The sequence below is a fragment of the Eleginops maclovinus genome, chromosome 19 (assembly GCF_036324505.1).
Source record: "Eleginops maclovinus isolate JMC-PN-2008 ecotype Puerto Natales chromosome 19, JC_Emac_rtc_rv5, whole genome shotgun sequence".
In the NCBI taxonomy this organism is placed as follows: Eukaryota; Metazoa; Chordata; class Actinopteri; order Perciformes; family Eleginopidae; genus Eleginops; species Eleginops maclovinus.
The window spans coordinates 14,687,359-14,710,713 of NC_086367.1; the positions used below are offsets into that span (position 1 = coordinate 14,687,359).

The following is a 23,355-nucleotide window of genomic DNA, read 5'->3' on the forward strand; positions in this document are numbered from 1 at the left end:
TCCAATACGTGACGCCAAAAACATGTATAATCATGTGAAATTAAACACATGCTTTTGGGGGCAATCCCTGAATGACACAATGGAGTGACACATGGATGCCTCTCTTGGATGTCACTTAATTGATACACAATGGAGAGTGCGGGCGTCACTGGCGGGGCGTAGAGTAAGCTGACAGACAGGCCATGTCAGATGTCAGCTTGCGGAGCGCTGTTCAACATGTCTCCTCCTGTGACTGACAACCCACCCCAATTAAACTCAAACTCCAAAACATACAGGAAACACATACAAGTACACCTGCTCTCTCCCTCTCACACACTCAGACACACTCACCCTCCTTGGGTGTGGGACAGCTGTGGAGCTTTGTCTTTATTCATTCAGCGCTAATTGACCTTGTTTTACAGGGCCCATCTTCAGCAAGGAAGGCATTGTTTGCTTGCTGCATGTGTAGGCCTATAGTTAAAGGCCGTACATAAACGAAATACCTATAGAATATAAATAGAACATGTCAAGGTTTTCTATCCATTCCCAATCTATTCCGATGTTCAAGGCAAAACCTGGACTGAGCAGAATACTGATGGTTTTCTCAGCTTATTAAATGCAGGACCATGTGCAGATGGAGCTTTTTACTTCTAAGTATGTCACTCTGGGTCCCTCTAGTGTGGTAACAGACAGATGGGAGGTAGGATTTTAATCCCAGCCTCCATTTACTGCATTCAATACAACAAGGAACGTAGGCCTGATAGAGGGCTTGTTGTATAGCTCTGAATAAAAATAACATAATGTACTGTGTATAAGATTGGCCTGCAAAAATCTGTATTACTTTGGTCATGTTTCTGGAACTGGCAATCCGTTTTTGTATAATATGATTTGATTGTCTCCACAATTCCCTACCCAAGATCACAGTTTTAACTTCAACAGCATTTAATATTTAGAGACTGCTCTGTGGAAGCAATAATAGGCTACTCTTTAAAACAGTTATCAGAAAGAAATAATTGACTGAGGGAAATTTGGGCCAGCAGATAGCAAGCAGGATTCAAAGATCTTCTCTCTTTTTGCACTATTTTATTTATCTTATTCGCACCATGTACGTTGAGTTGTTGGAGGAGCATGGGATATAAGATTTTCATTGCCAACATATAAGTTGTATATGCTGTGCATATGACCAATAAAACCTTGAAACCTTGAAGAGACTCATTTAGATGCCAAGAGAAGGCAACATACTCCCTATTTCTGGTTACATTATGTCCACATAAGAGGTTTGCATTAGATGAAGATTTAAAAAAGCACAGGCTCAGTTTTTGACTACGATCAGCAGGTTGGAAATGCTTTGTATAAATTGAGTCCAGCTATAAGGATTATCTTTATCTGTGGGAGTAGAAAAAGAAGGAAAAAGAGGATTTTGTTATGTTTATTCCACTCATTCATTATACAGGATGACTGATAAGACTGTGTTCTCAAAAACAAAAACACCCTTGCATCAACATATACTGTATTTATATTAAATGTATATAATTATATAGCCTTATATTGCCTTTCAAAAGATAAGATACAAATCCACATATCATTGTTGTTATAAAACCACCATATCCAAGGGCAATGTGTAGGATTGTTCAAAACAACTTGTTTAAATTGTTAGTTAATTAGGTTGAAAATGTCCCAGCGTTGAAAATAATGAAAAGAGCTATAGCCGAACACACCAAGAATTAACTTTACACACAAAAATGAAAAGGTATTTATAATGTGGGTCAATTGTGGTAGGCTACTGGGTCAATCCAGCACCGATCCAGTAATACAATTGGTTAAACTTCAACCATTAGCATAACAACTAACCAGAACAGATGGGTACTTTTGACCCAGTTTTATTTATATTATTTCCATTGTGCTATTCAACGACACCAATATGGGGTTACTCTAACCCAGTTGACCCAATTACATTTCTGTTGGTTGAGGGAAAAACAAACAGACACTTGTTGTTTGTACACTCTCTATGGTTAATTTGTTGTATTTGGTTAACACACGTTTTTCTTACCTATATTTGCTTAAACTTAACAAGCTGCAATCATTGTTGTTAAGAAGCAACGTCATTTAAACTGTGTATTGCTAGTAATTAGTTTATGCAAAGTGTAGCTGATGTTGAACTATGAAAATCATGCTTTTATAATTTACACCTAAATATGTCCACCCGACTCCAAAATCACAGGCAGAGTGGATTTAGAATGAATTATTAACCCGTATCATAATCACTCAGGTTGTTAATTTAGTCCCTCACTGCTGACTGACAGTTCTGGGACTGCGCCTCGCGACTGTCCGTACAAATGGAGAAGCAGCAGCAGATGAAGCACGCGGTCCAGCGCTGCATTGATGCACAGAAAGACGAGCTGCACAGTTTGAGTCAGGACATTTGGAGCAACCCCGAGCTCGCTGGAAACGAGACACAGGCGCACGATAGGCTGGTCCGCTTCTTCTCTCGGGACGACACATGGACGGTAGACAGTCACTACAAGCTACCCACCGCATTCCGGGCCGTCTGGGATCTGGTCGGTGGTCGCAGGCGAGCACTGAACGTAGGCTTCCTCTGCGAGTACGACGCGCTTCCGCGTATCGGACACGCCTGCGGGCACAACCTGATTGCGGAGGTGGGAGCTGCAGCTGCTCTGGGGCTGAAAGCTGCTTTAGAGAACCAGAATGAACTCCCTGAACCAGTTAAGGTAACCTTTCAGGTTAAGTTCGATTCAGAAGGCCAATATTGACTCCTCACTGTTTTGATCACTTTGAATCTCCAGAAGTCTTGAGTCAACTCCTCTAATGATTCACTGTTTCAGAAGTAAATCACGTTAGGCCTTTTGCCCAATATAACAAGGGAATAGGCTTGTTCCAACATTTGTGAATTGTCAAGGGTGGAATTCCTAGACCCAGTCTTGTGTTTCAACGTGACATATCTGTAAATTCCACAAACATTCCATAAAATCCTCAATAAATCAACATTTTCATTGTAAACATTACAATTAAAAGTCAGATGTTAGGGAAATGTATAACAATATTAAGCATCATTGTACTTTTGTAAGTGTTATTTGTAAAATAGTATGTATATGATATCATTCATGATTCAAAGGCTTTAATGTCATGTGCACACAATATACAGTGTAGAAATGGCAGTCAACATTTCAAGTCCCGAGCTCCTCCAGCAATGCAACATAGTTATATAAGAGATAAAACAAATTTTAAAAAGAATATAGAATAAAAATAGTGCAAGAAGAAGTCTATATACATGTATAGAATATGATATGTACAAACACAAAATGTAAAATGAAATGAAATACTGTTTATTACAGTGATAGCTATTAAGATAAATAAATTGCAAGATGCAAACTGATGAATGCTTTTTGGAGGCACTTTACAGAGCTCAGGTGTTCAATAGTATTAAGGCCTGTGGAATTAAACCATCTCTGATGATGTCAAAAGACTGAATAAAACTCCTTTTACACCAGATAACAGTTTTGGGAACTCCTGCGGAGGAGGCTATAGGAGGAAAGATTGACCTGATCAACGCAGGAGCCTTCGCTGGCATGGACCTAGTCTTCATGGCTCACCCCGCTCAGGAAGATGCTCCATACCTGCCCACTGTCGCTCTCGATGAGTGAGTTCACAGACATTACGAGTTCACAACTTGCTCTGTGTGTCTTAACCACCATTGTATATTTCAGATATCCACTAATGCACTGTGATGTGACACAGGGTGATAGTGAAGTACTATGGGAAAGCGTCTCATGCTTCTGCGTACCCTTGGGAGGGACTGAATGCCCTGGACGCTGCTGTGCTGGCCTACAACAACCTCTCTGCACTCAGACAGCAACTCAAACCAGAATGGAGGCTTCATGGTGAGAAAGAGGCAGAAACTGCGACCAGCTGAGCTTTAAAGTAAATGAAAAACAGTCTCCCCTCAAAATAATTTTAAGAAAAGTAAAAGTATCTCGCAAACTTGCATGATAAGGTCACTGACGTGATTTAATTACTTGTAAATGAGCTTTTATGAACTTGGGCCGCTTTGTGTTGTCTTACAGTGAAGTTGCACAATCCTTTAATAAGTTTAGCAGCCAGAGGGTATCTCTGTGATGCATTTTTTCCAAGTATCCAACATATTTACATCCACATTATCAGATGGTGTCATGACAAAAATGTGTCAAATCACACCTTCCATAATCTTATATTTTGTCAAGAGCAAGCCCACATATCTTCAAATAAAAGAAACTCAATATATCAGCAACAAAATAAAAAGTGCTTCTGTAAAATAATTGTGTCTTACGGATGTATTCCTTCCTATCCTTCATCGTGTACATTTTATTTCCAGGCATCATCAAACATGGAGGGGAGAAGCCCAACATTATCCCTGCCTACACAGAGTTGGAGTATTATCTGCGCACGCCGCTGGTGAAGGATCTTTGTGACCTAAAGGCCAAGGCTGAGGCTTGCTTCAGGGCAGCTGCTGTTGCCACCGGCTGCCGAGTAAGCTTACCTAAAAATTCAAGTTCCTCTTGCTTCCCCTCGGGTGCAGATGTAAGCACCAACAGTGTATTTCAATATATCTGAGAAATGCAACGTTGGCGTTGACTTTTGTTATATAATATTGCCCTTTTTAACATATTCCTGTTATAACGCTCCAAGTTCTGTTCCACTTTTACATAATTCACCGTTATCTTCAGGCGGCTTTCCTCCTATGCCTGCATTTGCTTCAGGGAAGTTAAACTGACTTTAGAGACCATGCACGGAGCACCATATTTGTTGATGATTGAGAGTAATCTCTATTGTTATATGTCGGATTTTTTAAACAAAGAAATACTTGTGGTTCCTTCAGGTGGAGATAATCTACCCATACAATTGCTACTATGACATTCTGCCTAATGCCACGCTAGCAAACCTGTTTAAAAATAACGGAGAAGCTTTGGGGATTCAGTTTCCGCAGCAGCCAAACAACTTTTCTGGTATGTGAGACTAAAAAGCCCTTGAATCATAGATAATTATGTCTTTATAATCCTGGTTTGTGCAGAAAAAATCTTTCAATTGAATTGAATTAACAAAGAATAATGATTAAAGGGTATTTATAATGATTTGGCAGGTTCTACAGACTTTGGCAACGTATCATACGTAGTCCCCGGTATCCATCCTTTCTTCTACATCTGCACCGAAGCGGTAAACCACACTGAGGAGTACGCCGCAGCAGCAGGTAAGGCAGCACGTGTTTGGTGTGAGCAGATGTTTTCAGATTCAATCATACGGTTTTCCAGGTCACTCGGTTTGTCTCTTTAGTTTCTATTTACTTTTTTCTTCCTCTCTTTTTTATGTGCCAGGAGCTGAAAAGGCCCAGTTGTTCACCCTGAGGACTGCCAAAGCCCTGGCTATGACAGCTGTGGATGTAGTTTGCTGCCCCGATCTGCTGCGGAAAGTGAGAGAAGACTTTAGCCACGCCAAACTGAAACAGGGGAAACACCTGGAAGGCTTGGATAAATCTTTGACGGCTCCATAAATACGATAATATGAATAGTAGTAATTGATTCCTATGGCTTGTATGGTTACTTTTGAAGGATCGAGCTTAAAGAAATACATGAATAATAATGACTTTATTCAGGACATCACAAAGAGAAGGTGCAAGGATGTACTAAATAAAATCAAATAATATAAAAAATATTCCAAAAAATACTTAAACACTAGTAATATTTACATAAGCAGCTTCGTCATATTAAAAGAGAATTAGCAAACTGCACCAGCAGGAAAAATGCATGGAAACTTCCACTGAAATACCACCTTCTTGAATTGGAGAGTTTATTCCCAATAGACTAGATCTTGTCGAAGTTCAAAACCTTTAACATTAAAATGATTGTAAAGATAATCGTTTTACGTCTAAGTGCTGTTTGCTTTTAGTGCTAATTAACAAATGTTATTATGCTTTAACTAAGATGTGTTGAGTTTCAGCTCCAAGCATACCTGTGCCAAGTTGCTTTCATGGCTGTAGACTTAGTTTTGAGGAGTCTTTATTAACCTATACATCAAGAACCACAATTGAAATAACCATAAAATGTATTTATCTTTGACATTTTTGTACTGGCGATTTGATACTCTGTATATAATTGTACAATCAGTAGAGAATGTAATCAACACTTTTGAACATATCTCATACATGACCCGAATAGAAAATGACTTTGCTTTGAGTTCTGCCTGGCAGTGCCATTCGCTACCTCACTCCTTCAGATTTCTCAGCATGTTTTCAACAGCAGCACAAAGGTCGACTCAAACGTTTGCTTCCCTTGAGCTCCTTTGAGAGATCACAAATGTGGTGTAAAAATCCGGTTGTGGCCATCTTTTTGGATGCTTTCTTCTTTTCATTTCTCTCTGCTGCAGGGATTCAAGGATAACGGTGCACACAGCTTGAATTGTCAGCTTGCCCTTGGTGATGTTACTTGAATAAAAAAAGAAAAGGATGACACGTTCTTTCAAAAACACTTTTGTCTGTAAGAAATCTGAAATGGGCTTAATGTATTAAAGCCAAGTTTCCTGATCTTTCACAAATGAGCCGAGCTTCTGTAGTCAGATCATCGACACCTCTCTACTTCAGAGGATATATTCAAATTCTGTTATACCATTAACCGTTCACAGGTAAAAGAAGGGATACTTCGATTTGGTATGAAAGCTAACCAGCAATATCAGACCTGGGCTGTAGAGAGAGGAGAGATCCTGCAGCTGGTGGCAATCCAAAGTGTAATCACTGTGAAAGCTTGTCCTGCAGCACAGTTTAAATATACTGTAAAGGAGAACAGGATAATTGGATTAAATTGCGAGACTCTGGAGTTTGTACCAGAAAAATGTAGCCAAATGCTTTACCGGTTATGAGCAGATTTTAATTGATGTCTTCAGAAGCAACATTCAGAAAAAAGCGATATTAAGCCATGCAGCAAAATCCATTTACATCTGTACATGTATTACACTGAGCAGATTTCAAATGTACAATAAGTTGACTGTGTTCTTCAGCACCTGTAAGTTCAGATAACAAAGCATGTGTTGTATCTCATTGATACCATTTTTTACAGAGTTTAATATATTATCTGAATGTTTTGTCATAAAATTGTCATTAACCACCAAAACATAGTTTAGTTTAAAGCTGAAAAAGACGATAGAACAAGCAACTAACAGGTCACTGTAACCTCAAAGCCTCACAACATCAAACAGAGGAGATGAGCTTCAGTTGTATCAAAAATACAAATATGAAATTAGTACATTTATCAAGTCAATACCATAGTTCATATTCGGGATTTACTTAACATACATATTAACTGTGGTGTTTTTATTGACTGCATTTTTTGCTCTTTTTACTTCTACTGAACTTTGTCGAATCACATAAACACAGTAAGTAGCTTGACAGCAAAGTAACTGCATTGATGCAAAGATCAACAGAACATTTAACACATTCTGAATCAAACTAACGTGCTGCAAAGGAAAGACTTAAAATAATCACATTATCAGGTTTTTAGAAGAACATGTTTTGGGAAGTTCCCCTTTTTTTTTCCTCAGCCAAGAGTAAGTTGAGTTTTTCACCACAGAATCATATTAAGAAGGTAATAACGACAAACTATCCTCAAAATATTTTCAGTTTGCCATTGATTGTCACGACTAGTTCATATACAAAAGAGAAGGAATGTGTTCACAAGTGTCAGTAATCTGCTTCCAGTTGATATTTTCAGTAAAGAGTTTCAAAGAGCCACTGCATTGAGAACTGAAGTGAGTTGCACAGATTCACAGGTCCATGTGTGTGAGTCTCTCTGTGCAGTGCGTTTTCAGGAAACAACGATATCCAAATGTCTATAGTAACAACATGAAACCACACAGATTTGATGGATTGATTAAAAACAGCTATGATGACCGTCCTGTCCTGTCAGTTGCTGATTTAAAATTCTGCAGTTTTAAGTGGCTGGGTCGAAAAGGCAATGGTCACCAATCTGTCAGTGGTCCCCATGCATCATCATGTCCGAAAAGCATCCCATGTTTTCCTCCTGCTCCTCGGGTCTCAACATCATCTTCTGCTTCCTTGGTTACGAGTAGATAGACCAATAGATGATGTTAAAGAGGATGTACGCTCCAGGAAACACAACCCTGGAGTACTTGTCTATAGCGTGGGTGTCTATCCAAATGTTCACATAGCCTCTGGAGGCCTTCACCTCGCCTGTGATCTGCGGGTCGTTCAGAGACACCTGGGCCATCATTCTGTCCTGTCGACCGCCGTTCACTGGCATCCCATAATTCCCCGTGGTGTTGACATCCATGGACCCGTAGCCAGTGATCTGGGGGTCGATCATCATGTCGTCAGGGTTGCCAATGCCGCATGTACACGGCAGCTAGAGGAGAAAAAACAAGTCATTATTACACTTTGAAATCTTATTGTGAACGCTGTGTAAAGCCATAAACTGAAACAAAGAATATAAATCCACTAGTTTGTTAAATGTTATTTGTCTACACACTGAGGGACTTTAAATCACTTTGCCTTGAAACATTTATAGAGCGAAGGATGTTTGTGCTGGAAATGTTCCTCGGGGTACGTGGGCAATTTGGCTCCATATGCTGCGACATTTGGCAGATGAAGAATAGTGATATACTCAGAAATAATATGCCAAAGAGAGCAGCTTAAACTGAGCCAATTTAGAAAATATTTATCTGTTTATTTCAAATTCTCATGAAGTATTAAAACATGCTTCTACCGGTTTTGAAAAATGTAAAATGTATCAAATATTTTAATATAAAATCAGGTCAGCCTGGTGCTGTTTTGACTTTGAGAGAGAGCTTCTAATGCATTTCATTTTACCTCAGCTGTCTCTTCATGAGAATATCTTTCTTATCTGAAGCTATTACAGCAACTCAGCCTTCATCAGAAGACTGTTTAATATGTGGGATATTCAAAAGATCCCGTAGAACACTTTAAAATGGTTGGATTTGAATTTTTAGTAGCCTATAAAGTATTAGTATTTATTAATGTTTACCACCAAAGAGGACACTTTTGCTCAGATTTAGGCTCATCCTTGTCATTTTTGGTTTCTATTACAACACATTTTCATGCTTTAATGCTACACATAACTGTTCTCAATATTAAATCTCTTGTTTAAAAAAAAGACAGCATGATTTTTCTTATTTCAAACCAAAATAAAGCTTTTCATGATTTGCCCCCTTTAAACATATGTCATGGGTGTTTAAAGGGTTCAACTATAACTGTATAAGCTGTTAAGGACATGATGTCCTCTGCACAGATCCACACTATATGTGGCAACGGCTAAATTCAGGAAAAGAAATCAGCATTAAACAAAAAGAAAATGTTTGTTTCAGTTAGTTAATAATTTATTAAAAAACATCAGAGCTTTCTGTTGCTTCCTTATTTTAAGGAAAGATTGAGTCAGCTACACATTTATTATTTACACCCTGTAAATGTGAATTCCTCACTGACATAAGAGTGAAGCAGTTTTTACTCTTATTTACTTCATCTTCAGCAATGTTGCACTCACTAAGAATCAAGGACTTTCGAGTGCTATGATAAGAATTTGTCTAAGTGTTAATAGGTTAACTGTGTGTTCGACTTCAGGTGATGAACAACCAGAGGGTAAAAAGTCACTAACACAATACTTACTCTCTCCCTCAGTTTCCTCTCTTTCCTCTCCTGCACGGTGGAGAGGTAGTTGACCGCCGCGTACTCTATCACCGACAGGAATACGAAGACAAAACTGACCCAGAGGTAAATGTCCACCGCCTTGATGTAGGAGACCCGCGGCATGGAGGCGTTGACCCCGGTGATGATGGTGGACATGGTTAGCACTGTGGTGATGCCTGGAGTAAGACACACAGACAGTTCAGTCAAATTAGAGCGCTAAAACCAAACTCTAGTACTTTTGTTACATAATCTGATACAGTATTTTAACTATCAGTGTAGGAACTCTCTCACACCTCCAGAGGAAGGCCAGTTACAGCTGCAGATAAAAATATCAAGACTTGATGTTTGAAAAGGATCAGTTTTACGAGTTTTGGGGATGAGTAAGCATGAAGTCTAAATACATTTTTCCAAAGCTTGGTTTAAACGATGTACTCGCTGTATCACCAGTGGTTGAGACACATGTCATGCTTCCATCCAAACCCTTAAAACTTTTGTGCGCCACCATTTTCTATTGCAACTGGAATAACTACTTTGCCACTATTTCAAAAATACTTTCAACAACTTTAAATGTCTCTCCTCATATTGCCTTATTTGGCCTCTAAGAAATTAAATATTCTGCCTTGCACTTCCTTCCTGGCATGACACCATCCTCTTCCCTGGAAGTCTTCTTAAGCTCCCTCCAGCACTCGGTGGTATCTTGTCCCTTCTGAAGCTAGACAAGATTAAATATTCAGGGAGAGCTAATTCTGTTAAGTTCTTTAAGAAGAGGCAATCTTTAAAAGACATATTTCAACTCTCTTACATTTCTTTACCCTGACTGACGTGAACACTTTCTTCTTGGCTTTGTTGAAGGTTTGTTTTTTGTCTCTGAAATGCTATTTTAATTAGGGTTTAATCTTTGTGCTTTAATTATATTATGATATTTTTATTGTATTATTTAACTGTGATTCTCAATGTTAAGACACGTTGTTTCTCTCTACCTGCACCACGTTTCTTACAATTCTTCTGGACAATCTGGAGGAGGTGGCGGAGGGGAGGACAAGGAGAAAGCAGCTGGAATCTATCCTTGAGAACCCCTCCCACCCGCTCCATGTAGAGCTAGTGAAGATGAGGAGTACGTTCAGCCACAGACTCGTCCCACCTCGGCACAGCACAAAGCACTTCGGACAATCCGTTGAGTCTGTAACCATCAGCACAACCAAGGGCCCCGTAACCCGTACTGGACATTAATCAAATCTGCACTGTTCACTCTTAATCGTAACTCTATAATATTATTTTGACTTTTTGTGTGATTTTTTTGTATGATTTTTTAACCTTTATTTCACTCTCACTCTGCTGCTGCTGCTTTAACTCCTGAATTTCCCAGAAGGATTAAAAAAGGTCCATCTTATCTTATCTTATATCCTACTTTATATTGTGTAAGCTGTAATTTGGCCCTTAATAGTGTTTTATTTGTTAAATATTTTGCTAAAAATGTTTTTTTTTCACTTTGTTAGTTCCGTTTTATTTTTCTATTTTACGATCCTTATATTGTATAATTGTTTATCTACTATTATCTGCTGCAATTCCTTGTTTTACCTGCTACTGTATTGAAAAGCAGATATCCTATCTCACCCAGCTACCCCATTTTTTAGCTGGGAATAAGCCACTGCTCCATACTTAATATTCTCTTTGTTGAGCTAAGTTTTTCTGCCGATACATCTCCCTGTGAAAGAAACTCCTTCCTACCGAGCGGCACCCTGGCGGGGACGGCCCTGCGATCGATCCAAAAGGACACCCAGGACAACATGACCATCAGAGTAGCAGGGAAGTAGGTCTGCAGCAGGAAGAAGAAGATGTGGCGCCGCAGGGTGAAGTGGATGTACAAACGATTGTACCAGCCTGGGAAGAAGAAATAATAACACAACATTGTCGTATTTTATCTGCTTATATATCGCACAAATACTAAAAGCGGAGGTTCCAAGCTGTTGTGGCAGGGAGAGATAGGAGCGAACAAGTTACATGTTGTTTTAAGGAAGCTGCAGGGCTTTCACAGTGGCACTCCGGCAGTGCACAAGTGTTTGACAGGAGCTTGATTTATTTTCACAAGGATTATATATTAGTATATTCTTCCTGGTGTGACATTGAAAATACATGTGAGGAAGGCTTAATCCTTCAGTTGGAAAAGGCTTAAGAAGTTAAAAAGGACTCATTGTAGGTTGGAATTCAATTGTGATTTAGTTTTTCATGCACGAAGCAGACATTTGCCTAATCAGTTCGGTATACTGTATGTCTTAGAAGTGCTTGTTGTGGATACAGTACCTGTGCTGCTGTAGAAAGCCAGCTTAGTGGTGGTGTGAAATTTCTGGATGAGGAACTGGGACAGAGATATTCTTTCATCCGTGTTCAGGGATTCGTTGCCCTTCTTCCAGTACAACATCAGGTCGTCATCTGTGTACGCATCTGGAGGGGAGAACAAGGAGTACATCTGTGACACACCAAAATCAGGACAGATTTAGTTTCATTTGCTGGGTTTTAATGTGAACAAAATGTGCAAAGATTTAAAACGACTTTTCACAATTCTAAAGCACCTCCAGCAGTCCCTACAGACTACAGTGTTCATCACACTGTGGGATTCTGCACGTTTTAGAGCCTTATTAGCAGAGGAGCTGAGAGGGGGATGCTAGAGGCGAGGTTTTGGCATCACATAGAATCATATATGTGAGATTTCATCAGATATCGGGTGAGCAAACTTGACATTTCGGCCTGAGGAGAGTGCAGTAGTAATATTTTGCAAGGAAACTGTAAAAGAGGTGGCAAGGTATTCAGTAAATGTTGCTATTTCTTGAAGATGAGGGAGATGTTTGTCATATCAATTGCACTTCAAAAAGGTCAGTCAGATAGTAATCCATTCTCTGGGAAACACAAACATGGAAGCAGACATAACGTTTTTCTAATACTCTGTCATGTAGGAAACGTTGCTATCTGATCATTGAACTGACATATTGCTGACTTTCTCAAATATTTGTCGACGTTTTTTTAATTTTTTTATAAATCCACTCACAGCTCTCAATCTCCAGCGAGCAGGTTTGGGTGTCCAGAGGGAAGCGGCTGAGGTCCATGTTGCACATGGCAGTGACAGTGACTCTGCAGGGAAACCAGCAATGAAGCAAAGAAAATGAATGCCAGGAAGGACGCAGGGTATAATCACAACAGTGTGTACATAGGCAGTTTTTTTGGCTGATTGAAAACAAGAAACATTTATTTCTCTTCCCGTATTATTGTTTCACTTTTTCCCTTCCACCATATTCCCATCAAGAGGCCTACTTCCACACTATCAATGTAAATATTAAACCAATTGATATTTAAAAATCCCTGCATCAGCTGACAAATGTCACACAGCATTTTACATTTTCCTCTGGTAACTTGACACAAATTATCAAATGACTCATACATTTTATTCCACACAATGCTTCCCCTGCTGTGAAACTATCTACAAAAAAATCTGTAGTGACCTTTATGATTTTCTAAAGACTGCTCTGCAATCTTTTCAATTGCCAATTTTGGTTATTTTTTTGTATGTTGGCTCTTTTTTAAATGTATTTACAGTACAGGGAAATAAGCTTTTCTCTTTGATTCCTGTTTTTTTTAAACAATAAAAGGCCAAAATCATTCTCTTAAATGTCATATTTTTTTAAGATACAGACGTTTCCGACTGATTACTATCTTTCTGTATGATATATTTGATATATTATTTATTCAGTATCCTCCTCGGCTTGGTGCGTGCTCCCGTAGATGTGTTTACCTGAGACTGTAGAGGACGTTGCCGTCAGGGTAAACCCTCAGCATGACGTTATCGGTCGTGGTATCGTGGATGAAAGATCGCTTGGAGTGGACGAAGAACATGTCAGGAACCCAGATCTTTTTCACCAGGCGGCTGTCAAAGGTCATGCTCTGGTTGTTGGTGCTGGGGAACGACAGCCGCTCATCCTTCCAGTAGTGACGCAGGTACAGAGTCATGGTGAAGTCCTACAGGAAGCACAGAAACTGGTTCTCAAATGCTTTAATTAAGTTAAAGTACCAAAACAATAACGTAAAAATACTCCATGGCAAGTTAAGGTCCCTTTAATACAGTATTATCAGCTAAAGAAGAATGAATGAAGGAAACCTTTATCGTCCCACAGTGGGGAAATTTACATTCCGCATTTGACCCATCCTAGTGTTAGGAGCATTGGGCCGCAGTTTGTCTTTCCAGGACTGGAAATGGTAAACCTTCAAGATCCCAAGCCAAGTCCCTATGGACTTTGCCACCACCGCCCTAATGTAAATGAATAAAGTAATGGATGCGAGGTGGAGCTAGTTCATTAACTTTTTATAAGGTTGGGCTGTTGAGAGTCCAAACCTAGGGGTCATGCCCTTCGAAAGGTTCTCAGTATAATTTAATGCACAAAATGTGTTATTTTTGTTTGTGTTTTTTTCTCAATTCTGTACTTTTCTTTTATATATAAGATCATATGAAACCATATGAAACATTTGGTGTGATTGCTACAGTAACTAACTCGCTCCTGTCCTATCTCACGTCAGCTGTATACCACCATCTTTATTACTTACCATATCAACCTCAGAGATAGTGTCAAGACTTTCAACTTGAACGTCCACTCCAACAGGAATTGGAGGACCTGAAATAAAGACATAAAGTGTTATTTCTCTGCATAGATGCTTGTTGAGCTCTACGTAATGGACTGTGTGTTAAACATATAGGGTGACTATAACAGAGGCTGTTTAAATCATCCATGTTTCCAAAAAACTACAACAATGAACCACAGTAAATATGTAGAGCATCTGTTTGCATCACATCTGTGTCAGTCTTTTACTTTTGTCCCTTTTTAGCCTTTGTAATCTGCATCATCATACACCAAAACAACACAATTAGGTCACAATAAGGGATCAAAGTAGAATGTCGCAGTGGATAAAATCTAGCTCTCCTTTTAACTTGCAGCTGAGCAAAAAGGATCCTGAGAGAGGTCACTTGGAAAGTTATCAGCAGCAGATTGTGGTGTAATTAAAAGTAGGAGTGGTCTGATTAAAAACAGCACATGTTTCTCTTTTCCAAGCCTTATGTCTAATGACAAATAAAAAGATAAAGATGGCTAAAAGGATTATAAATTTAAATGTCATTACTATTTTCTAGTAAAAGCAAAAGCCGGTGAGCTTTACTAACATTAAATCACTTTTGTATACGCTAATGATGCAAAAGACGTTTGTTAACCCTCGTGATATAAAGAAGTGAGCTGCAATTGAAAGTCAGGGACAGCTTGCATGGTGGAATTAAGATCTCCAGGAGCTTATGGGACTGCTACTGGACAGATCTTATCCAGCTTAACATGCAGCCTATATACTGTGCACACAGTATGTCTGAGCTATACACCCCTTTTATTTAAAAGCTCTTAAATTGGAAGTAACATTTCATTTTTTACCTCCAAAGGCAGGCCTCATGGTGAAATCGTGGTCGTCTATTCTCAGGAGCTGCTCGGATTTTGTCATCAGAGATTTCGTCATGTCTGGACTCCGTTTGTAAATTGGACTGTGAAAACAAAGATGTTACTGCAACGAGCTTCAGGGATATATTGTGTGCTGCTTAAATGTCAAAATGGAACATCCGAAGAATAAATAAGACTGTCATTTTATCATCAAAGGTTTAGAAAACTCACCTTCCGGTTTTTTGACCTCCACTCCCGTCCATCCTGGTTTCTCTTCGCGACCTAATGCGTTAACGATAACAAATATATACTGTACATGATAAACATCTGTTACATGTGGCAGCAGCACAACATTAGAACAAGTAGAGTCCGCGCTTGCTGAGATATCACATTTAAATCAAGTTTAACCTTTACTTAACAGGGGTTTTCATTGGCAGCTGTGATAGATATAGACATAGATTCATTGTTTCAGAGAGGGGACCACGAGGTATATTTTGTGCTAGATTTGAATACCTACTCCAGTCCAGCATCACATCTGGTATAGAGTAAGCCAGCTCCTTTGTAGTTTTACTTTTCAATTGTCTTTATGACTATGCGTTATTGTGTTTTAGTCAGAGCCACGAGCAGAGAGAGAGAGAGAGAGAGAGAGAGAGAGAGAGAGAGAGAGAGAGAGAGAGAGAGAGAGAGAGAGAGAGAGAGAGAGAGATGTTCAAAAACACTAAAATGGATTAATAGAGTAGAGCAAGCTGTGACAGACAGGGACAAATCCCTATGACAACCACAGACATGCATAAAGGAAATACCGCAGTGAGAGAGAAAGAGGAGGGAGAGATGAAGGGACAGAGCGGAAAACAGACAAACAAAACTAAGGAAGAGGGTTTCTCTGGCTAGCCGCAGAGCTCTGGTGGGCAATGGGTGCTACTTGTATGCGTCTATCCAGCAGCTGGTTTCTAATCCTCTTGGCATAAAGGCCTCTGCAATCCCCCTCTCTGCCTGCCCACGCCTCACAGCAGGCCGCCTGTCTGCACATGATTTCTGCTCTGCAGACAGCGACCTGCATGCATGCACTGCTGCATCTGGGTCAATGGGCCAGATTCCTGCAGAGGTCATTTTAGACACAAGCATGAATGCAAAGAGAAGAAAAACTGAAGTGGAGACAAGGCAATTCATGTTACTGGGTAGAAACAGGAGGTATTTATTATTTAATTAAAGATCTGAATACTTCTCAAAGGAGGTTTGCACCTGCTCTGTAGATCAAGGGAATTGGGCATCATTTGGAAGATTGTTTTTGTACTTTTTGATAAATATGTAGCTAGTTAGTTACAGCTTTGACATTGCCTCAATGCAGGGAAGACCAAGGAGCTGGTGGTGGATTTCAGACGGCGCCAACACTCTCTCCCCCACACCAGTGAACATCCAGGGAGTGGACATAGAGATTGTGAAATCCTACAAATACCTGGGTGTTCATCTGAACAATAAACTGGACTGGTCAGACAACTCTGCTGCTCTCTACAAGAAGGAACAGAGCAGACTCTTTCTGCTGAGGAGACTGAGGTCTTTTGGGGTGCAGGGGGCACTCCTTCAGACCTTCTTTGACTCTGTGGTGGCATCAGCCATCCTTTATGGTGTGGTCTGCTGGGGCAGCAGCATCTCAGCTGGTGACAGGAAGCGACTGAACAGACTGATAAGGAAGGCCAGCTCTGTCCTGGGGAGTCCTCTGGACACTGTGGAGGTGGTGGGAGACAGGAAAATGGCAGCCAAGCTGTCCTCCCTGCTGGACAATGTGTCCCAGCCCCTCCAGGACACCCTGTCCTGCACTGTGCAGCTCCTTCAGTGACAGGCTGCTGCACCCGCGGTGTCTCACGGAGAGAAACCGCAGGTCCTTCCGTCCTACAGCCGTCAGACTTTACAACCAGCATGGCCCCTGGTAGACCCCTCATACTTAGAAAAAAAAAACTGACTAGTGCAAACAATTTATGTGCAATATATAAACATAAATATGCCATTATTAATAACTGTGCAATATTTACCTGGCTGCTATATCTCACTACAGGATGCGTATTTTGTAAATTGTGTGTTTATATATATTTTTAAATGCAGATTTTCTTTGTAAAGCTGTCTTGGGCTCTGTTGCTGCTGTAGCAAATGTAAATGTTCCCTCTGTGGGACCAATAAAGGGATTCTGATTCTGATTGAGATGAGTTGCTTTGGTATGCTTCTACATCACGGTTCCTCAAAGGGCTTGCCGGAGGATAACAGCGAGAAATGTTGTGACCCCCGAACGTGACATTTGTATCCTCCATTCCCATTCTGCCATACTGCGCCCAATAAAAACAGAATGACAGAAAGCAAGATGGTTATATGGCACGGCAAACTATTTTAGTGGAAAAGTCAGTAGGGGAGGTGAGATGGATCAACTAAGGTTTCCGGAAAAATGCATCAGCTATTTGCATCTTAAACGATGCAACATCGAGCAACATGTTCATTGGGAGAAGCACACATTTAAGCTTGCACAGTTTCTACAGGTGTTCCTGTTTGAGAGTCAGTGCTCACACATTCAAAAACAGTTATGTCTCACCAAATTCATATGTGTAGAAAGTCGTTCAGCGCCTTTGTAAAGGACTGCTTGGTGAAAGTGGCTGAAAGTGTGTGTCTTGATGGGCTGGCCCCCTGAATTGGCACTTTGACAACCCATGTTTATGTGGAGGTGTGTAAAATACAAAAGTAAGAATGAAAATGGAAAAATAGGAGCATCATTCATGTTTTAATTAAGTCATCCAACGACCATTTAAATGTATCTTAAAACCTCATGAGCGCTTTCTCTTCAGATGTTTGATGTGTGGGCACTCTGCTGTCCTACACTTATCCCTCTCTCTGCTTCCTCTTCAACGCAACGAGTGAAAAGAAAATGTAAGTAATGTGGGGAAAACTCCCACAACACACGCCAGCAGCATCAAGCCGCTTTTCAATTTCACACTCCAAGAGAGGAGGAGTGCAGTGATGAAAAACAGGGAGAAGAAAGATTCCTCTTCTTTTGCATAAGCATACGAGAGTTTCCCTCCCATGCTGAAAGAGGAATGACAGATTTATATTTGATCTGTATTCTCAGACTGTGTGAGCAGAGAGGAAACATGATGAAGTTTGATAACAAGGCAAAACTGGGGTTTAGAGATTGCAACTTTGAGCTCTCCGTCTTTTGAAGATTTTCAACAGATGATTACGATTGTGCTCCTATTGAACTCAATGCTCATCTTAATCACATCAGGGTTGAGATCAACACTTGAGGAGCGTTTAGCTTTAAAGAGAGCATGATCTGTTGTGCTCTGACAGTTTTTCATCATGAACATAAGAACCAGCAGGTGTGTAATGTCAAACAGATTTATCCCTCTAAATGGATGAGACTCCTAATAGCAGACTGCTGTTCAACGTCGCCTCTGATCTATAAATAACAACAGTTCCAGCATTAAAAACGATACTGTATCTGAAGGCAGAGGGATTAATGATTCGACAGGGTTTGATGAATAAATTAAGTGGATGCAAATCATTCAACGCTGATAGCATTATGAGGCATACGCTGCTGTAATTCCCCTGCTTGGGAAAATCTTATCATCTTCACCAGAGATTAAGGCAAAGACAGTTTCTCAATTGAGCACCTCAGGATATAGTTCAGCTCTTTACTGATATTTCCAAGAGAACATTTGAATTTGTAGACGTCAATGCTGGAAAAGAGTCCAATCCTGCTGTTTAATGGGGATTTTTTTGGCGGAATATATTGACTTTTCTCCTTGTTTTGTATGTATTTTTGTCCTTTGTGCACTGACAATACATCAACTTGACATTTTATCAACCAAACAAAAATGTGATTCCTAAATAATAGAAAATGATTGCAGTCTTGAGTGAGTTATGTCTCTCTCACAGCACTCGACAGGTGTTCATCTGAGGATGGTATTGAAATGCCTTGAGGCGTTTTTGCTGTGCATGTAAGCAGTTATCTTTTTGAAAGACCCTGCAGATGTTTGTTTATGCTTCAGATGTTTTATAAATGTAACTGACTCACTGAAATAATGATCTCATTTACATTTGTAATGAAAATCAAAGACTACGATGGTTATTGTTTTTTTGTTTTGCTGTGTAAAGTCACATTTCTTACACTGAGTAAGTATGTCAGGATGCATCTGTACATGCTGTTCCCTGCACTCAGCAGCAGTGAGAATGGAACAATTCTTATATTCCATAAATCAAGGTCAAATAAATCTTTCCAGTCCTTTTTAAGCAAAATGTAGGCATTTGCTGTTTGTAGTCTTTTTTGATAGTAAACTGAAGATATTTAAATATATTTTTGGTTTTGATTCAACAAGACATTCGCTCTGGGAACATGTGAAGGGCATGTTTTTGTTTGTACATTTCATAAAACAATTGATAAGTAAAAAAAACTAAAATCAACCAATTAATCAATTGTAAAAAATATAATATTTATGACAATTGTGCAATATATTTAGGCATTTAGCTTTCTGAATACCAATTTGAATACAAAAATCCATCCATCTTTAAGTGTCTTGCTGTGTCATTATGTGCCCAAAATTAAGTATGACCAATCAGCATCAAATTATAAACATTTCTAATGTGGGTCAAAAACACTAAGATGCCACAAGCTTGTTTTCTTTTTGTGTAAATGTGATACTTCTTTCATCATAGGTATGTCCGACTACCCCTCACATACTGCTCCCTGCACCTAACAGCAGATAGCAGTTCAAATAAACACACTTTTGGCAACCTTTCTACATGAACTGTTAAAACCATTTCAATCAATAGTAGGTAGAAGTAAGGGTGCTTCAGCGAGCCCCTGATCTAGTTCGTTGTCCGACTAAAAAATCCGATCCATGGGATGCATTAACACGGGAGCAATTAGCCTACATAACAACCTGGAAGTGACATTGGCTACAACTGCTGCCATTGGGGATATGAACTGGCCTGCAGCAGTTGTGGGGCAAAAGAACATAGCACTCAGTAGTAGGGCATAAATAGATGTGGGGATTTAGGTGTCCTCTCTCTCTCTCTCTCTCTCTCTCCTCTCCAATCTGCCTGAATAAGTATGTTTTCTGAGGGGGAGGGAGCAACACAGGTGACACAGGAAACTCGGGACAACATGGTGTAAACATATAAAAACACAGAAAAGGAAAATAATAAAGCCCTCAGAAGAAAAATAAATTACTAAGATAAGAACGTTTGCTTGAAAAGCCTATTTCAAAACACTCATACATGCTGTTGAGAGAATAAAAACATGCATTTCCAGTGTTTGTCTTCCTGTGTCCTTTGACATTACCTGGTCTGTTTGTAGGTCTGCAGCTTGTGACCCCTCGACTGGGTCATCCTCCCAGCGGCACCGGCGAGCCAAACACAGAAGAGCACAAGAACAGCATCCACCTGCATGGTTCACATTCCCCAGAGGACGCACCTCTCCTGTCAGTCAGAAAATATTCCCCTCAAGGGTTCGGAGCACTCTGCCTTGCTGAGACATTCCCTTCTCCAGCGCCGGAGCTGATAAGAGGGAGGAAAAGCAGCAACAGCAGCAGCAGCTACACTCAGCTATTCTATGGCCTGAGTGGAAAACATCCTACGGTGCTTAATCTCCACAGTGGGAAAAGCAATTTTGACTAAACCCATAAATCCTTGAGCGTCAGATGGTACAGATTTGATCCCTCCAGCGGCGGATGTGCCTGCCTCTCTGTGCTCTGCTGTGCTCAGATACCCTGCACTCTGATGTGCTCTACTCCACTTTGCACCGCCCAGAAACACCAATTCTCACAATGATGCAGCGCGCTCATTTGTAAGGTCACCGGTTTAGAGATGCAGGCTCACAGAGGGAGCTCTGTGTGCGATGTGAAAGGCTCCTCAGCTCCTTTTGATGTAGGAGTCTCGTGTCTGGCATTTCAACAATCTCTACCCAAAAGGGAAATTATATGCATATCTGTTTGTTGATGTTTGGAAGAAAACAGTTGGAGGGTTTTGTGAATACAGAGTTGTTTTCTTGCTGTCTGTTACTGTTTTCTCTCAGGGGAATGGGAATATTTTTAGATGCTCCAAATAATAATAACACAGGTGGATGTGTTGACAAATCCAGCAGAAATAAGGCCAAGAGAGTTTGATAAACAATTTACCTACAAATCGACATAGTTAATCGAATATGCAAAATATAATATTTAACAACGCTACTGACTCTTTAATATTTGTAGACTTTGACAACAGTTATTTGGTCCACAGTTTTGTCAGTCGATGCATAAAATACACAGTCAGTCTGATAATCACACACCTATCAATCTCCTTTGAATATTAAAATAGGTGAATACAGTGATTTTTCATTTTAAGCGACACATTAGAGGCACTACTTTTCGTCTGTCAAGGCTGTCTGAATAAGCCAATCAAGGATCATCTCAGCCCAGACGTCACCAGCCATTTGCCAACCCTCTTTTTTGTTTTAGCAGACTGAACAGTTGGATTATAAAATCATGAATGTGGGTTAGCTCCATGGACGTCAATCTGAAAATTGGTGTAAATACTGTTGGGGATTGTTTGTGTTTCAGATTTGTGGATCGTTCTGTACAGTAGTCCTGCTGACCTGGCAGCAAATATAACAGCTGCCAAACTAGACATCTACCGAACTATCTAGGATTTATTCAATCATCTTTTAGTTGTTGTACTGGAATTACAGTGAGCCCAGCGGTGTTCACATATGTAAAAAATATGCTAGAGTGGTGAAATAAAGAGAAATAATAAAAAGAATACTTTTTGTGAATATCTCATTAGTATGACATGCAACATAATTTTGACTAACAACATCACAATGAACGTATTACATCTTACTCACTGTATGAGCATGTGTTCGATTTACTTAATCAAAGTTATTTAGGACCGACTGATATTGAGCTTTAAAAGGGTAAATCTACACTCTGAAAAGAAAAAAGGGAAGTGGCACCTGCCTTTTTTGGAACGCTCTCTAATGGATTTATTATTGGTATAAATCCATTAGAGAGGGGTGGGCTTTTTGTCTTTCTGACCACAATCAATTTGGATGTAGTACCACACACCACACTGAGAGGGAGAGCAAGCTGTCAGCAAAAGTTGGCAGCATTACAAGATTAGCAGAAGTTACTCTTTGGCCTAAAACAATCTGACAACCCACATTGGCAGATATTTATTTTTTAAACATAATGACCCAATATTTTAACATCAGCAGTTAATAATACTTTACCAAATAACAAATAATAGTTCAGCAGAAGACACAGTGTGCAGATGTTTCAGTGTTTCTTATACATCCTTTTTTATTTCTAGCAAGCATGCATGACATTTAGATAGAAGCAGTGGTGTGTGTATCTTTACATTAAGAAAAAATAGTGATCCCTTAAATAAGGACAGCAATTGGGTTTTACACTAAGAGGGATATTTTAAGGAATGAACTTATTCTCTGCTCTGAGCTGTACATTTTTAAATGTATAAATCCATCATACAGATTGATAGATAGAAATATGTGATAAACTAAAATACGGTAATTGTATTGGCCATTATAGATCCACTGATTTACAATAATTACAAGATACCACCACATATGTTTACCTATCCTATTCTCTTTAATATAAGGTAGTAGCCTACATGCAAATGTGTTGTTTTTATTACCCTGGCAGAAGTTGCCATGCTTTTCCTTGTTACCATTAAATGTCCAAAAAACAAAAGAAAAACCAACACAAATAACAACAAATGTAAAATATTCCTCAACATGTCAGTCACATTGAGTTTAGATGTGGGTGATCATTACCTTCAAAACAGGATCAGGCACTGAAGGGACTCTTACCCGTGGATGTGTGTATGTGGCCTGTAAAGTGCTCTTACCTTTTCTACCTTGTTGACCTGACTTGACTTGGCCCACATGCTGTATAGTCAGCATCACTCACAACTCTTGCGGTGTTTCTCTCTTTATGTATCTGTTGTTACACTCAAAAGACATAAATAGGATTTTAAAAGTCTGAACTATAGCGTTGTGGGTATGATTTAGGTGCATAAACAATCACTATTAGTACAAAAGTAGCAAAAACGCACAAGGTTTCTACTTAAACCACCCTGTTATTTTTGTTTCTACGTAGAACCACGTCACCCTCTGGCGTTAGCCAATGAACGGTGGTCATTTTATCCCTTTTTACATTATGCCCTGAGTTTAGTCTGTCA

The 23,355-nt window shown here is 39.7% G+C and overlaps 2 protein-coding genes across 4 annotated transcripts; one reads left to right on the forward strand and one right to left on the reverse strand.

The window, feature by feature from the left end:
• The first annotated feature begins 2,315 nt into the window (after positions 1-2,315).
• Positions 2,316-6,478, forward strand: LOC134881711 (peptidase M20 domain-containing protein 2-like). The gene is made up of 7 exons (XM_063909233.1): positions 2,316-2,708; positions 3,489-3,637; positions 3,736-3,878; positions 4,349-4,503; positions 4,853-4,979; positions 5,114-5,221; positions 5,346-6,478. The coding sequence occupies exons 1-7, from the start codon at positions 2,316-2,318 to the stop codon at positions 5,519-5,521; spliced, it is 1,251 nt and encodes a 416-aa protein (XP_063765303.1). The 3' UTR covers positions 5,522-6,478.
• A 397-nt stretch (positions 6,479-6,875) lies between these two features.
• LOC134881027 (gamma-aminobutyric acid receptor subunit rho-1) lies at positions 6,876-23,198 on the reverse strand. Of its 3 annotated transcripts, XM_063908130.1 has the most exons (11): positions 23,023-23,198; positions 20,462-20,676; positions 15,370-15,420; positions 15,136-15,242; positions 14,270-14,337; positions 13,464-13,687; positions 12,723-12,805; positions 11,981-12,121; positions 11,408-11,560; positions 9,659-9,855; positions 6,876-8,381 (listed from the first exon to the last, which is right to left on the reverse strand). In XM_063908130.1, exons 2-11 carry the CDS (start codon positions 20,566-20,568, stop codon positions 8,079-8,081), a joined length of 1,434 nt encoding a protein of 477 aa, XP_063764200.1. In that variant the 5' UTR covers positions 20,569-20,676; positions 23,023-23,198; the 3' UTR covers positions 6,876-8,078. The 3 variants fall into 3 exon arrangements, with proteins under 3 accessions (XP_063764200.1, XP_063764201.1, XP_063764199.1); XM_063908131.1 differs by lacking the exon at positions 20,462-20,676; XM_063908129.1 differs by lacking the exon at positions 23,023-23,198 and having other exon boundaries at positions 20,462-21,157.
• Between the last annotated feature and the right edge of the window lie 157 nt (positions 23,199-23,355).

Excerpts from the sequence above, each read along its gene's own strand:
- LOC134881711 (XM_063909233.1), top strand. The coding sequence starts at position 2,316 with ATGGAGAAGCAGCAGCAGATGAAGCACGCGGTCCAGCGCTGCATTGAT. Across the intron at positions 4,980-5,113 it reads GCAGCCAAACAACTTTTCTG|GTTCTACAGACTTTGGCAAC; the intron begins GTATGTGAGACT and ends ATGATTTGGCAG. Across the intron at positions 5,222-5,345 it reads GGAGTACGCCGCAGCAGCAG|GAGCTGAAAAGGCCCAGTTG; the intron begins GTAAGGCAGCAC and ends TTTATGTGCCAG.
- LOC134881027 (XM_063908130.1), bottom strand. The coding sequence starts at position 20,568 with ATGCAGGTGGATGCTGTTCTTGTGCTCTTCTGTGTTTGGCTCGCCGGT. Across the intron at positions 14,338-15,135 it reads CATGAGGCCTGCCTTTGGAG|GTCCTCCAATTCCTGTTGGA; the intron begins GTAAAAAATGAA and ends TCTTTATTTCAG. Across the intron at positions 11,561-11,980 it reads GGCTTTCTACAGCAGCACAG|GCTGGTACAATCGTTTGTAC; the intron begins GTACTGTATCCA and ends TCTTCTTCCCAG.